Source organism: Scyliorhinus canicula, chromosome 23 (assembly GCF_902713615.1).
Source record: "Scyliorhinus canicula chromosome 23, sScyCan1.1, whole genome shotgun sequence".
NCBI lineage: Eukaryota > Metazoa > Chordata > Chondrichthyes > Carcharhiniformes > Scyliorhinidae > Scyliorhinus > Scyliorhinus canicula.
Window position 1 is genome coordinate 11068730 of NC_052168.1, and position 16390 is coordinate 11085119.

General features: G+C 52.1%; 1 protein-coding gene across 3 annotated transcripts in view; it reads right to left on the reverse strand.

Annotated features, from left to right (window-relative positions):
• LOC119956360 (serine/threonine-protein kinase BRSK2-like) overlaps positions 1–15693 on the reverse strand; it is a 60716-nt gene extending 45023 nt beyond the window's left edge. The window contains exons 1-4 of one of the 3 annotated variants that reach the window (XM_038783519.1): positions 15322–15693; positions 11819–11935; positions 9939–9972; positions 1328–1396 (exon numbers count right to left, since the gene is read on the reverse strand). In XM_038783519.1, the coding sequence (XP_038639447.1) occupies positions 1328–1396; positions 9939–9972; positions 11819–11935; positions 15322–15563 (462 nt within the window). In that variant the 5' untranslated portion in view covers positions 15564–15693. The remainder of the gene's footprint in view (positions 1–1327; positions 1397–9938; positions 9973–11818; positions 11936–15321) is intronic. The other 2 variants (XM_038783518.1, XM_038783520.1) reach the window with 2 other exon arrangements.
• Positions 15694–16390: the final 697 nt, after the last annotated feature.

Below are 16390 nucleotides of genomic sequence, written 5' to 3' on the forward strand. Positions count from 1 at the left end.
AGATCATTTGTTTTGCAACTTGGGGCGATGAGGTCATCGCAGGGCGGAGCCAAGAAGGCAGAGACACATTTTGGAAAGCTTCAGAGATGGAGTTGCGGAGAAACTGTGGAGAGAGGAGATGATCTCTAATCTGCCTGACGCCTGTTGTTTAATGGGGAATTGAGTAGTAGTGTTAAGGGCTAATTGTAAGCGTTTCATTTCGGGTGTGAAGTTAAAAAAGTTACTATTATATTCAGAATAAAGTTCTGTTTTAGATACACCAAATCCACATTTTTTTCATGCACTCACTCCTGGAGCGAATCATTCTTTCTGCAGTCTTCAAATATTGGCGTTTTGGTTCAGTATCCGAACTACTACAGGGATCTGGACTGGAATGGTAATACTCAGAATGAAGAGGTGATCATTTAAGACTGAGATGAGGCGGAATTTCTTCTCCCAGAGGGTTGTGAGGGGAGAGCGTGGAAGTGTGGACCTTGGGTAGGGTACTCTTTCCAAAGGCCGGTGCAGATTCGATGGGCCGAATGGCCTCCTTCTGCACTGTAAATTCTATGATTCTCCTCGCCACAGAGAGCTGTAGGGACAGAGGGAAAGGGCAAGAAAGTGGACATGAGGAATATCAGATCAGCCATGATCCTAATGAATGGCGGAGCAGGCTCGAGGGGCTGAATGGCCTACTCCTGTTCCTGTCTCTTATGGCCTCATGGAGTCATAACAATATTGGTGATGGAGGGAGAAAGGAAATAGAGGCTGTTTAACCAGGTGGGGGCTGGAGATCATGTGACCCACCAAACACCCAAAGAGAGTTGCTGCGATCAATGCCTTCTCCAATGGATGGCCCCACAGCCCAAAACTCATTCAGGGCCCAAAAGACACTTGAGTTCAGAGAATGGGTGTGTGGAGGATTAGAATAATCGCGTCCAAGGGGCTCAGAAATATCCCAGGGGGCTGAGAGATACCCCAGGGGCTGAGAGATACCCCAGGGGCTGAGAGATACCCCAGGGGCTCAGAGATACCCCAGGGGGCTGAGAGATACCCCAGGGGGCTGAGAGATACCCCAGGGGCTGAGAGCAACAGAGGAGAGCGCAGGACCGTGATGGTGGAAAGGTGAGCAGAGGGCCGTCCCTTGAGTGGATCACCCTACTTCCCACTCAACACCCAAACCAGGAGCACTCAATGGTGTCACTGAACGTCCCAGCGTTCCACCCCCATCATCTCAATAAATGGGCACTGTTCCCTCAATCAATGGCACCATCTCCTGGCTGACTTGTCGGGAGCAGGGAGGAGCCGAGCAGGGCCCGCGTTGGTAATCAAGACCTCGATTTCTTACCACCAAAAGTGCAAAGAGTATCACACCGCAGCTCCATACATCCGCCCGCCGGCCATCGTACTTCTCCCCCTACAAACAGAAAACAAACAGCAAGTGGTCAACATTGGTGTTTGTTGTGTTACGCTTCTTCATGTAGCATAAGCTGCTTCCTTGATGTACGCTCTGACAAAGGAAGGTTCAGACTTGGAGATAGGTTTAACACATTTATTGAATAGTTAACAATTCTCCGACTTGAGTTCGACTCTCCTCCTAATCTTGCTATAGTAACTCAGTCTAACTAACCAGTCTGCTCTAAGCCACGTGGTGGGTGTGATGCTTCTGATCTGCCCTTGTCCTACTCTCTAAGTGTCATCTGTGGAAAGAGACAGAGCATGTGTGCCCTGTCCTTATATATAATTCCCCCTTGTGGTAGTGTCACCTCTGGGTGTCTTGACTGCCCATTGGTCGTGTCCTATTCTATGTGTTAATTAGCTGTATGTCTGCATGCCATGATGTCTCCAGTGCTCCCTCTAGTGTTTACTTTTTTTTTTTTTATTTTTTTTTTTAAAAATTAGATTACCCAATTATTTTTTCCAATTAAGGGGCAATTTAGCATGGCCAATCCACCTACTCTGCACATTTTTGGGTTGTGGGGGCGAAACCCACGCAGACAAGGGGAGAATGTGCAAACTCCACACGGACAGTGACCCAGAGCCGGGATCGAACCTGGGACCTCAGCGCCGTGAGGCGGTTGTGCTAATCACTAGTCCACCATGCTGCCCCCTCTAGTGTTTACTTAGTCGCAGTGTATTTACATTAACCCCTTGTGTATTTACAGTGATGCATATTACCAAAGTGTTCAGGTTCAGCGGCCATTCACCAGAATGCCACTTGACTGAGTGACTCACTCCCTTGTTAAATTCAACCCCGCCCACAGTCTTAATCCTTCGTGCCCGAGTCACACAGTAGAGCGAGGGGGGGGGGTTCAAATCCTGACCCCTCCCAACATCCACAAAAGTGCAGTTAACCTGATGGAGCAGATTGGGCCTACACATTGGGCTTAAAAGAATGAGAGGTGATCTTATTGGAACATATAAGATTTGGGCGGGGCTTGAAAGAGTGGGTGCTGATGGTGGGGGGGGGGGGGGGGGGGGGGTTCTCCTTGTTGTGGGAATCTAGAACCAGGGGCACACAATTTCAAAATAAGGGGGTCTCCTATTTAAGACAGGGATGAGGAGAAATTTCTTCTCTCCGAAGGCCTTTTGAATTCTCATCCACAGGGGGCAGTGGAGCCTGGGTCATTGACCAAGCTAAGGCTGAGTTTTGGTCTACAAGGAGGTCAAGGGTAATACGGAAGACCGGAAAAGGTCCCATCAGATCAGCAATGATCTTACCGACTAGCAGAGCAGGCTCGAGAGGCCGGTTAGTCCACCCTTGCTTCTGTTTCTTATGTTTGCGTCTACTTTGGATTCCCCTTTCTCTAGCCCGGGAATTCTGAAGCCCCTTATCGAGTCATAGAATTTACAGTGCAGAAGGAGGCCATTCGGCCCATCAAGTCTGCACCGGCTCTTTGAAAGAGCACCCTACCCAAGCCCACACCTCCACCCTATCCCCATAACCCAGTAACCCCACCCAACACTAAGGGCAATTTTGAACACTCAGGGCAATTTAGCATGGCCAATCCACCTAACCTGCACATCTTTGGAAGGGAGTCCCTCCCTTCCCTCGCCCCTAACGTCCCATGTGTCCGAGGTTTCGTCAACTGCCAAGATGAATTAATAACAAGCTCATTGCCAGACAGTGGTTGAGCTGTTTCACTGGAGGGAGTAGTGCTTAACCTGGCCTGTCCCTTTAAGGGCGGAGCTCCCTTCGTTCCGATGAGGAGGAGATAAACTACTTTGGTATATTTTCGATGTTTGTCGGATTATTGGTCAGAAACAACAAGAAAAAGTGGGAGATGGGGCGTGGACAGGGTGGAGAGGGAGCAGCTGTTCCCCTTAGTTGAAAGGTCAGTTACGAGGGTTCACAAGTTCAAGGTGAAGGGCGGGAGGTTTAGGGGATGTGAGGAAAAACCTTTTACCCAGAGGGTCTGCAACGCACTGCCTGGGATGGGGGTGGAGGTGGGTTGCCTCACATCCTTTAAATAGTACCTGGATGAACACTTGGCACGTCAGAACGTTCAAGGCTCTGGGCCAATGGGATTAGGTCGGCAGGTCAGGTGTCTTTCATGTGTCGGTGCAGACTCGATGGGCCAAAGGGCCTCTGCCGCACTGTATTATTCTGTGATTCTGAGATAGAGGCGGGTATTCCTTTCAATGAGAGGCATCATTCTCTGGCTGATCTCCCATCTGCCCTCGTGCCCACTCCCAAGCTCATTCCGGTCTCTGCAGCCCACATCCGTCAGGCCATTCCCGTTAACCTGCTCACCCCTCTGCTCTTCCTGGGCTCCATTCGAACCGGCATCCTGCGATTGAACAGAATGGTAGAACAGGCCCGACGGGCTGAATGACCTCCACTCGTTCCGATGGTGAGCCAGCCAGAGGTCGCGCGTTCATATCTCACATGATGTGGAGATGCCGGCGTTGGACTGGGGTGAGCCCAGTAAGAAGTCTTACAACACCAGGTTAAAGTCCAACAGGTTTGTTTCAAACACGAGGGGCGCGATTCTCTGCCCCCCCATGCCGGGTGGGAGAATAGCGGGAGGGCCTCCCGACATTTTTCACGCCTTCCCGCTATTCTCCCCCCCCCAACGCCAGGAATCGGCGCTCGCGTTTTTTTACGGTGAGCGGCGATTCTCCGAGGCTGATGGGCCGAGCGGCCGGGCCTTCGTGCCCATTTCAACACGGCAGCAAACACACCTGCTCGCTGCCGTCGTGAAACGGGCGCAGATGCCCGTTTGGGGCATCTGGGGGCCCGATTGGCACGGCAGTACCACGGCCGTGCCAAGGGGGCATAGGCCCGTAATCGGTGCCCACCGATCAAGGGCTGTGCGTCCGTAACGGACGCACTCTTTTCCCTCCGCCGCCCCGCAAGATCAAGCCACCACATCTTGCAGGGCGGCTGAGGGAAAAGACTCCAACTGCGCATGCGCGGGTTGGCGTTGTCCAACCTGCGCGTGCGCGGCTGATGTCATCGGCCGCGTCAGCCGGCGTGACGCTTGACGTGCGGCCTTGACGACTGTCGTCAAGGCAGCGCCGCCGTGACGCACGGGGCCGCGCTCCTAGCTCCGCCCTGGTGGGGGAGAATCAGCCCCGGAAGTGGGCGTGAAGGCTGCCGTGGGTCATGGCCTGTCCCACGGCAGCCTTTACGATTCTCCGCATTTGCGGAGAATCTCGCCCGAGCTTTCGGAGCACTGCTCCTTCCTCAGCAGAATGAAGAGGTGGGTTCCAGAAACATATATGTAGACAAAGTCAAAGATGCCAGACTATGCTTGGAATGCAAGCATTTGCAGGTAATCAAATCTTTACAGATCCAGAGATAGGGGTAACCCCAGGTTAAAGAGGTGTGAATTGTCTCAAGCCAGGACAGTTGGTAGGATTTTGCAAGCCAGGCCAGATGGTGGGGGGTGAATGTAATGCGATATGAATCCCAGGTCCCGGTTGAGGCTGCAGTAAACTTATAGCCAAGTTCCGCACACATGAGTGCGGCCTCAACCGGGATTTTGGATTCATGTCGCATTACCTTCACCCCCCCACCATCTGGCCTGGACTTGCAAAATCCTACCAACTGTCCTGGCTTGAGACAATTCACGCCTCCTTAACCTGGGGTTACCCCTATCTCTGGATCTGTAAAGATTTGATTACCCGCAAATGCTCGCATTCCAAGCATTGTCTGGCATCTTTGACTTTGTCTATATAAATGTTTCTGGAACATACCTCTCCATTCACCTTGAGGAAGGAGCTGCGCTCCGAAAGCTCGTGTTTGAAACAAACCTGTTCGACTTTAACCTGGTGTTGTAAGACTTCTTACAAATCTCACATGGGAAGGTGACTGATGACCTCGTGGAGAACTGACAGTAAGAAATGTATCAAGTGAGGTTGGCCGCCAAGGATCCAAGAATAGAATCATAGCATCCCCACGGTGCGGAAGGAGGCCATTCGGCCCATCGAGTCTGCACCGATCCATGTCCTCTTCCTATCCCTGCAACCCCATAACCTAACCTTCACATCTCTGGACACTTAAGGGGCAATTTATCACGGCCAATCCACCCATCCTGCACATCTTTGGACTGTGGGAGGAAACCGGAGCACCCGGAGGAAACCCACGCACACACGGGGAGGATGTGCAGACTCCGCACAGACAGTGACCCAAGCCGGGAATCGAACCTGGGACCCTGGAGCTGTGAAGCAATTGTGCTATCCACAATGCTACCGTGCTGCCATAGCTACTGCGGGACTCCTGTGAAGGGGAAGAGGCAGTGGGATGGTGATATTGTCACTGGCCTTGTGTTCAGGAGATCCAGGATAATGTCAAAAGCAGAAACGGACGGAGCTGACGGTTCGAGCCTGGATGTCATCCGGACTAGGGCAGCGCAGTGGCGCAGTGAGTTAGCCCTGCTGCCTCACGGCGCAGCAGGTCCCAGGTTCGATCCCGGCTCTGGGTCACTGTCCGTGTGGAGTTTGCACATTCTCCCCGTGTCTGCGTGGGTTTCACCCCCACAACCCAAAGATGTGCAGGCTCGGTGGATTGGCCACATTAAATTGCCCCTTAATTGGAAAAAATGAATTGGGCATTCTAAATTTGAAAAAAAAGAGTCATCCAGACTTGAAACGTTAGCCCCGTTTTCTCTCTCTCTCTCTCTCCACAGATGACGTCAGACCTGCTGGGATTACCCAGCATTCCCTGCTTTCGGCCCAGCGTAATGCTCTGGGGAACCCAGGTCCAAGTCCCACCACGGGCAGATGGTGAAGGTTGAATTCCATCAATGAGAAAATCTGACATTAAAAATGAATGTCAGAAACATCCATCTGGTTCGCCAAGTACCCCTTTTAGAGAAGGAAGTCTGCCATCCTTACCTGGTCTGGCCTAAATGTGACTCCAGATCCACGACTGACGCTTAACTACTGTGGTGGTATGATTTGCAGAGCTGTCTGCCATTGGTGCAGAACACCGGCTTACCATTGGCCCTGGTCGGTCATGTGCCTCTCGACCGATTGGTTGAGACCAGTCATGTGACGGCTCTCCGATTGGTCGAGAGGCTGAGTTAACCACGCCTCCATACCGAGGTATAAATAGTCAGAACGCCCGGCGGTCGTCCATTTTATTGTAGTCGACCGCAGGGCTAACTTCTAGCTTATTAAAGCCGAACTTTTGTACAGCAACTCGTCTCTCGTTCAATTGATGGCTCATCAACTACCCTATCCAGAAGGTAAAAATGGGGAAATAACAATACTGCTCCGAACTGTTTTTTTTCCCGACTGGGCAGCAAGCAGCTCACTTCAAGGGCAATTAGGGATTGGACAATAAATTCCCACATAGAATTCATAGAATCACTACAGTGCAGAAGGAAGCCATTCGGCCCATCGAGTCTGCACCGACCCTCGTGAAGAGCACCGTACCTAGCCCCACAACCCACCCTAACCCAATAAACCCCCCCCCCCAACTAATCCTTTGAACAATAAGTGGTAATTTAGCGGTCAATCCACCTAACCTACACATCTTTGGACTGTGGGACGAAACCCACTGTCCGTATGGAGTTTGCACATTCTCCCCGTGTTTGCCAAAGATGTGCAGGCTAGGTAGATTGGCTAAATTGCTCCTTAATTGGAAAAAATGAATTGGGAGCACCCGGAGGAAACCCACGCAGGCACGGGGAGAACGTGCAGACTCCGCACAGACAGTGACCCAAGCCGGGAATCGAACCTGGGACCCTGGCCCTGTGAGGCAGCAGTGCTAACCATTGCGCCACCGTGCCACCCATGAATGAATCAAAAAAAAAACTGTTCACAGTGCACGCGGGGGCGAATGGCCAGGATAATCCGGATTGGGGGGGAGGGTCGGTTAGAATGAAAAAGAAGCGAGCCGATCTCAACCTCGGTCGTTTTACGATCTATTATAATGCAGACCAGGACGACAGATGCAGCGGCGAATTACCAGAATGAGTGCAAGGATCAGGGACTTCAATCACGTGACAAGATTAGAGAAACTGGGATTATCCTTTTTAGTACAGAGGAAAAATAGGGGGAGATTTAACAATTCCGAAGGTTTTCGGTAGAATAGGTAAGGTGGAACTGATGAGTTGGGCGTGTTTCCAATCTTCCCTGACTAAAGTTGTACTGCCTGAGTAATTACAGGTCAGTCAACCTAACCTCCACGGTGGGCAGGCTGATGGAAATAATTCCGAGAGACAGTATAAATTGTAATTTATGTGACAAATTAATCAAGAACAGTCAAGGACATGGATTTGTTGAGGGCAGGTTGTGTCTGACTAACTTGATGGAGGATTTTTTTCTTCTCTGAGGTAACGGGTTTGATGCGGCCTGCACAGAGTCCAGCCAGTTTTCCGACAAGGGCCAGATGGCAGACTGGGCAGGAAAGTAATAGTGGGATCCGAGGGAGAGTGGCAATTTGAGATCAGAGGTTTCAGCGGCAAGCAAGCAAAGGATTCTGGCCAACAGGTGTTTTTGCGACTGGAATGTTGTTTCCCGTGCGGAGCTCAATGCTGGGTCCTTTCCTGGTGCCTGGCACTTTTGGTAATGTGGAAGCATGATTAGGACGTTTACATTCAAAATTGGCTCCGAGGTTGGTACCGAGGAAGAAAGCTGGAAGCAGCAGGAGGCGATCAATGTGTTGGTCAGCTGGGTGGAATATTACAAATGGAATTCAACCTGGCAAAGGGAGGGAATGAATTGGGGCTAAAAAGGCAAGTGAATATAATAATCTTTATTGTCACAGGTAGGCTTACATTAACGCTGCAATTATGTTACAGTGAAAAGCCCCTAGTCGCCACACTCTGGCGCCTGTTCAGGTACACCGAGGGAGAATTCAGAATGTCCAATTCACCTAACAAGCACGTCTTTCGGGACTTGTGGGAGGAAACCGGAGCACCCGGAGGAAACCCACGCAGGCACGGGGGAGAACGTGCAGACTCCCCACAGACGGTGACCCAAGCCGGGAATCGAACCCGGGACCCTGGCGCTGTGAAGCAACAGTGCTAACCACAGGGGCTGTTTAGCACAGGGCGAAATCGCTGGCTTTGAAAGCAGACCAAGGCAGGCCAGCAGCACGGTTCGATTCCCGTAACAGCCTCCCCGAACAGGCGCTGGAATGCGGCGACTAGGGGCTTTTCACAGTAACTTCATTTGAAGCCTACTCGTGACAATAAGCTATTTTCATTTTTCATTTAACAGCTTCGGGGAGGCTGTTACAGGAATTGAACCGTGCTGCTGGCCTGCCTTGGTCTGCTTTTAAAGCCAGCGATTTAGCCCTGTGCTAAACAGCGCCAGGGTCCAGGGTTCAATTCCCAGCTTGGGTCACCGTCTGTGGGGAGTCTGCACGTTCTCCCCCGTGCCTGCGTGGGTTTTTTCATTTCATTCATTGTATAATAATGTATAATTTGTAATATTGTATAATGCCCCTCTGGGTAAAAATGGTTTTCCTCACGCCCCCCTCCCCCCCTAAACCTCCCGCCCTTCATCTTGAACTTGTGTCCCACATGATAAAGGGGAACAGCTGCTCCCTATCCACCCTGTCCATGCCCCATCTCGCACTTTTTCTCTGTTCCCGACCCCATAATCCAAAAAACATTTAAAATGTACCAAAGTAAAACATTGTAATATAGAATAAATGGTGGGATTGTTATAGAGGTAGAGGAACAGGAGCATGCTCGAGTCCCCGAAGGTGACGGGGCCGATGGACAAGATGGTCCAACGATTTAAGATTACAATAGGGAGGTGATGCTATAATTGTATAAAACACTAATTAGACCCCAGCAACCATCTTACATTCAATGGGATGGGGGTTTACCATTTCCCAGAAACGGAACCGGATCAACCGTGTTAATACCATGGCCACAAGAGTGGGTCAGGGACATTCTGCAGACAGTAACTCACCTCCTGACTTCCAGAAAGCCTGTCCACTAACTACAAGGCCCCCCCGAGTTGAGGCTCCGGCAGCATTAGTTCAAAATCCCACCAAGGCCGTTGGTAGAATTTAAGTTCGATTGACGAATCAATCTTGAGTGAAAAGCCAGCCTCGCTAATAATAATCATAACACTGGCCAGATTTCTGTTAAAATCCTCTCTGTTTCGCTAAGGTCCTTCAGGGGAGGAAATCTGTCGTCCTCACCAGGTCTGGCCTACACGTGACTCCAGGCCCGCAGCAATGTGGTTGACGCTTAGCCCTCCGAAATGGCCCAGCGAGACCCTCAGTTGTATGAAGCGGCTAAAGAAAACAGCGCACACCACGGGGGCCGCAGCGGTTCGGAGCCGCCGCCTTCTCGAGGGGTAATTAGAGATGGGCAACAAATGCTGGCTTAGCCAGCGAAGCTCACGTCCCGAGGATGAATAATTTAGGAAGAAAAAAAACGAGCATCCATCGGAAGGATATTTGAGGGGACCGGTTTGTGTACATTTTCCACGAGTCACTAGCCCAAGGTCAACAAAGAAAAATCTAATTTCAGAAATGAACTCACCCTGATGACTTCTGGACAGGCATAATGTGGAGAGCTGGAAAAAAAGGGAGAAAGGTGGAGAGAACTGTTAGGTACAAAGAGAGGCCGTCGCCCGCTTTTCTCCCACTCAGCCAGGGCCTTCCGAATAACCCCGGAAATTTGCCTTCGTGTCCGAGACGAGCGAGAATTGGTCACCAGACGCTCATAACTGTTCCGTGACAAAGACCATCTCCATCTACAGCATCTGAGACAACTGTACAAGGCCTGGGTGAGACTGTACCTGAAGCGGAGTTTTGGTCACCTTATTGTGCTTGCTATTGGAGGCAAATCAGGGAAGGTTCGATAGGCTGCTCCCTGGGATGAAGGGCTTTGTCGCCTGAGGAAATGCTAGGCCCGTGCTCGTTGGGGTTTAGGAAAACGAGGGGCGATCTTATCGAAACGCTTAAGGTCCTGAGGGGGCGGGATGCTGAGGATCTTCCCCTCCATCAGGATTCTGGAACGAGGGGGCACAGTTTCAGAATAAGAGGCCTCCCATTTAAAATAGGAGATGAGGAGAAAATTTCTTCCCTCAGAGGGTCCTTAATGTCTGGAATTCCCTTCCCCACAGAGCAGTGCAGGTAGGGCCATTAAATGTAGTCAAGGCTGAGGTAGGCAGGTTTTGGTGGGGGGGGGGGGGGGGGGGGGGGGCAAGGGTTATGGGTGGGCGGGCAGGAAGGTAGAGTTTTAGGCCTCAGTCAGATCAGCCATGGTATTTTGGAATGGCAGAGGTAGGTAGGCCGCCCTACCTTTGCTTCAACCGTTTGTGGTTTTTATCGACAGCTACCTCCTTTCCAGATAGAAAAACATCCCAAGGTGCTTTGCACCTGTAGTTCGGTGAGGGCACTCTTTTCTCGGGGACGGTGGCATCTTCTGGTCATGCCAAAGCCGACCCCTGCCATGGCTTTCCCCTTGGTGGTGGCAGGGGGCGAGCCATGCAAGACGCCATTTACTTCAGCGGGACAGGAAGATCCCGCCGGCAGCCAGCGAACGGCGACGCCCTACCGGCGGTGGGCTTTGTGGGTTCGAATCCCACCCCAGAGACTGGAGCGCCAGCTCTAGGCTGACACTCTAAGTGTGGCGTGTGGGGGGGGGGGGGGGGGGGGGGGGGGGGGGGGAATTCCCCTTCTGGAAGGGACATTAAACCGACATCCTGTCGTCTGGCCTTTCAGGCGAAAGATTCTGTGACGTGACCGTTCAAAAGAAGAGTAGAGGAATCAATCACGAGACCAGATCCATCAGATTGTTTTTCATCCGCTGTTTGTGGGAGCTTGCTGTGCCCAAAATGGCTGCCCAGTTTCCGACGCCAGAACAGTGACTCCGCTTCAGAGAGCACTTCATTGGCTGTGGAGCGCTTTGGGGCATTCTTGGAAAACGGAGCTATGTAAATGCAGCCTTATGTTTTCAGTGGTTAGGACGCCTGCTATGAAAACGTGAGGAGGTCCTTCTCACCTCAGCCATCGACCGCCCCCCCACCCCCCCCCCCCCCCCCCCCCCCAAGTCCCCTGGTGGTGTAAGGTTGAGGGGCACCAGTCTTTTGGTCTCTAAGCTTACCAGTGATGAATGGCCATATGGTGGGGAGGGGGAAGAGACGGAAAAGGGCATCCAGCAGCTCGGAATTGGGGGGGTGGGTGGAATGGGAAGGCTAAAAGCATCCACCAGCGCGTGAGAGAATTATGGGCTGTGCAGACGTCTTTTGGCGTGCCTTCGCATTGGCAGGAATGGCGGCAGCTGATCTGTGCACAGCAAGCTCCCACAAACGGCCATGAAAGTGACCATTTTAGTCACGTTGGCTGTGGTATGAACAATGGCCTCAGCCCAGAGCGACGGAGCAAAGTGACAGGTGTTTACTGACGGCCCCTTACCCACAGCTGGTCTCGAGTAGACTGTCGCCAACCTGCAGGGAAGCCATTCCGAAATCTGCAATCCGGATATTGTTCTTCTCATCCAGTAGTAGGTTCTCCGGTTTCAGGTCTCTGTGGCTGCGGAGCAACAGAGGGCGAGTTAAAATCACGTCAACTGGGCCCAGTGGGCTATCGGAGGTCGGGCCGCTCGAGGATCATTCCACAATCTTGTCTAAGGTGGAGCTGTGGGGGTGGGTGGGTGGTTGGGTGTGAAAGGTTTAAAGATGTCCAAAAAAGGGTGGGGGGGGGGAGCAGGCCTAGGTAGGGGAATCTCTCAGAGGATAGGTGCAGACCCGATGGGCTGAATGGCCTCTTTATTGCACTGTAGGGATTCTATGGTTCGAGGGATGTTGAGGACCTTGGAGAATCGGGCAGCGTTTGAATCATAGGAATGGTTCCAACAAGGGAGGAAGCCATTTTTGGCCCATCGTGACTCTGTTAGCTCTCCGCAGGGGCAGTTCCCCCTCCCCCCACCCCCCCCCCCCCCCCCCCCCCCCCCCCCTCCCAAAAGCGTTCTCTCTTTCAATCCAATCCTCTTCAAGTCGCCAGGGTTGAATCTGCTCCACTGCCACCCCGGGCAAGGCATTCCAGATCCTGACTATTTCATGTTTCCACATGCCGCCATTTGCTTCTTTTGCCAATCAAGGTGGGGGAGGGGAGGGGGGAGATTGCACACATTCGAGCTCTCATAACTCTTTGCCACGCAGCTCCAGAAGGACCCAATAGGAGGCGCACATGAGCATTTCTTTTTTTTTAAAAGGACAAGTTAAATTTAAAAGAACGAGAGGTGATCTCATTGAAATTTACAAAATATCTGGTTGGGGGGGGGGGGGGGGGCGGCGAGTGGATATAGGATGGATGGTTTCCCCTGGCTTGTGGGTGTCTGGAACCAGGGGACGCGGCCATTTAGGACTGAGATGAGGAGAGCTTTCCTCGCTCAGAGGGTGGCGCTTCTTTGGAATTGTCCACCCCCTGTGGGAGCTCAATCATCGAGTACGTTCAAGACAGAGATGAATGGATTTCCGAACACCAATGATATCAAGGGACATGGGGTTAGGGTTGGGAAAATGGCACAGAGGTGGGCGATCGGTCGCGATCTGGTTGAATGGCGGAGCAGGCTCAAGGGGCCAGATGGCCTACTCAAGTTCTGACTTTATTCCCCCTTCATCCTGTGGGAAGGTGATTCTCTCCAACCGGTGGTTCCCATCCGGGGGCAGAGGGAGAGGACTGTGGTAAACCACGTTATTGTATCATATTCACTGCTGTATTGTACATGCCTGGGCTTGTCCAGGCTGGCTTCGCTTGTGGCTCCTCTCCTCGGGGCTTCTGTATAAAGGTGTCAAGTCTCCGCCTCCGGACCCGGTTCGGGTCCAGAGGCAGGAGGCTTGCTGTTTAGTGTATTAAAGCCTCAGTTACGTTTATCACTCGTCGTCTATTATTGATGGTGTATCAAGGACAGAATCTCATCAAGTGGGGCAGTTTGGAGATCCAACATGTCTAAGCACCGTGCTGCTCCCCTTTAATCAGGCAGTGCAACTTCAGCACAATATTATAGGCAAATAATAATAGAATGGGGAAAGAGGCCCTTTGGCCCATTGCCTCAGTGCTGGCTCTTTGAGAAAGCTACACAATTAGTCCCCTTGCCGGCAAATGTTCCCTCTTAAGTATTTATCAAATTCCCTTTCGAACAACAACTTATGTTTATCTGGCACCTTTACCGGAATGGAACATCGGCAGTCACTTCACAGGAGCACGTGTTAAAACAAAATGTGTCACTGTGAAGGCCCAGGAGGCTGGGTAGTTGGGTAAACGCTAGTTTATTCACGGTCAAACGGCGCCGAAAATACACACAGTATCAGCCCCAGTCAGGACGAGCAACATGTCAGTCCCTGTCCGGGCCAGCTTTTATACAAGATAATTCTTTAAAAAAAATTTAGAGTACCCAATTATTTTTTTTCCAATTAAGGGGCAATTTAGCGTGGCCAATCCACCTAACCTGCACATCTTTGGGTTGCGGGAGCGAAACCCACGCAGACACGGGGAGATGTCACTGCGAAGGCCCAGGAGGCGAAACACACGCAAACATGGAGTAGCACGGCAGCACAAGTGGCTCGCACTGTGGCTTCACAGCGACAGGGTCCCAGGTTCAATTCCCCGCTGGGTCACTGTCTGTGTGGAGTCTGCACGTTCTCTCCGTGTCTGCGTGGGTTTCCTCCGGGTGCTCCAGCTTCCTCCCACAGTCCAAAGATGTGCAGGTTAGGTGGATTGGCCATGATAAATAGGTAGTGACTAAAAAATTTAGGAGGGGTTATTGAATTGCGGGGATAGGATAGAAGTGAGGGCTTAAGGGGTCGGTGCAGACTTGATGGGCCGAATGGCCTCCTTCTGCACTGTATGTTCTAGTGTGCAAACTCCACACGGACAGCGACCCAGGGCCAGGATTCGAACCCGGGTCCTCAGCGCCGCAGTCCCAGTGCTAACCACTGTGCCGCCCCTGTACAAAGATAATTATGAACCCCAGCTGGGCGGGCCTCCGCCCACTCGTGGGGAAGCTCGTATCCCACGGTCCCGCGGGGAGCTGGATCAGGGTGTCCCTGTGGGCCCCGTGGCGGGTTATTACAGTCACTGCGCCCACATAAGGAGACATCGGGTCAGGTGACTGGTTTCAATAGGTAGGTTATTAAGGAGCGTCTTGAAATGAGAGAGATTGAGGGAGGGGTTGCACAGCTTCAGGACCCAGGCTGCTGACGGCACTGCCGCCAATAGTGGGGCGATTTATAAGGGAGAATGCGGAAGAGGCTGGGATTGCAGGAGGGCGAATTCCTCCGGGTGTTGTGGGACTTACAGAGATAACGAGAGGGGCCAAGGAAATGGAGGGATTCGGAAACAAGGATGGGAATTTTTTTTTAAATCAAGATGATGCTCGACTGGGTGCCAATGTGGGCGTCATGGAGCACGGGGAGGGGGGGTGGGGGTGTTGGGGGACGCTTGGCACAAGTTTGGCAAAGTTTTTGGACGGCCTCAAGTGTTGCGGAGGGCAGTCTGTAGGGGGGGGCCAGTCGGTGGTGCGTTGGAATGGTCGCGACTGGAGATAACCATGGAAGAGGGTCCCCGCAGCAGACGGGCGCTTTGAGATTTATTATTGAATCTGCTTCCACCGCCCTTGCAGACAGCCCGCTCCATCCAGATCGCAGCCCACTCTGGTTTCCTTCCCCAAATCGTCCTAAATCTCCGCCTCCTGGTTGCTAAGCCTGCTGCCGGTATTTCTCTCTGTCCGTTTGATCAATTACGATGAGACGAGAGTAGAATGTAATTGAGGCTTTATTACACTGAGATCTGTGGCCTCCTACAGCAGCTGAGGAAATGGCTGCTGTACGGGGAGCACACACATTTATACTCCGCCTACTGGGCGGAGTCAGCAGGCAGGGATATACCCCCCCCTACATGTAGTACAGGGGCCTTACCGTAATGCCCATATATACAATATAATACGACAGTGGTGACTATCGCACTGTTCTCCCAGCATTATTTCGGTCGGCTCTCTGTTCCAATTGTAACCAGCACTGCTGGGGTTAACGCTGGCTGTTGCTGCCTCTCTGTTTGTGTCGGTGGTGGGAGACGAGATTGAATTAAAGTTGCTTGCGGGATTCCAAGCCTCCAACCAGCACAGGCCCGAAACAGATCCTCGATTAAAATGCAGCCCCATTCATCACCCAGTCCGGCCCAGGCACTTCCATTCCATCAGAAATGTTATTACATTGTCCCTGCGACATAATTACTACTGGCCTCTGTAGCCGTGATCTGAATAAAGGATTACTCCAAAGCTGCCTGCAGAGACTAATGCAACAGCCCGTGCATCACAGAGTGCTGTTTATAGCTACTGAGGATTCCAGGATACTGGGAGAATCCCACTAATCCCAGCGCGTAAGCTGGTATTTATAGGGACTCAGCAGCAGAGAATTCTAGCACAGGAGGCCATTCAGCCCATCGTGTCCCTGCTGCCTCTCTGTTAACCGGCTAAGCCCACTCCTCCGCGTGAACCTGCGCGTGGTTTCTCTGCAGGCAATGATCCGACTGCACTTTTGAAAGCCTCGATCGAACCTGCCTCACCCACACTCTCAGGCAGCGCATTCCAGATCCTAACCTTTCGCTGTCTCCCCTCGTGTCTGCACTGATTTTTTTGCCAATCACCTTAGAATTATAGAATCCCCGCAGTGTAGACGGAGGCCATTCGGCCCCTCGAGGCTGCACCAAACCACTGAAAGAGCACCCCACCTAGGCCCATTCCCCCGCCCTATCCCCGTAACCCCCAACCCAGCCTTTGGGCACTAAGGGGAAATTTAGCCTGGCCGGACCACCTAACCTGTACAACTTTGGACTTGTGGGAGGAAACAGGAGGAAACCCACGTAGGCACGGGGAGAAAATGCAAACCGCACATAGACAGTGACCTAAAGCTGGAATCGAAACGGGCTCGGATTCTCCCCTGCCCGACGGGGCGGGGGGTCCCGGCGGGACAGAGTGGCGTGAATCAC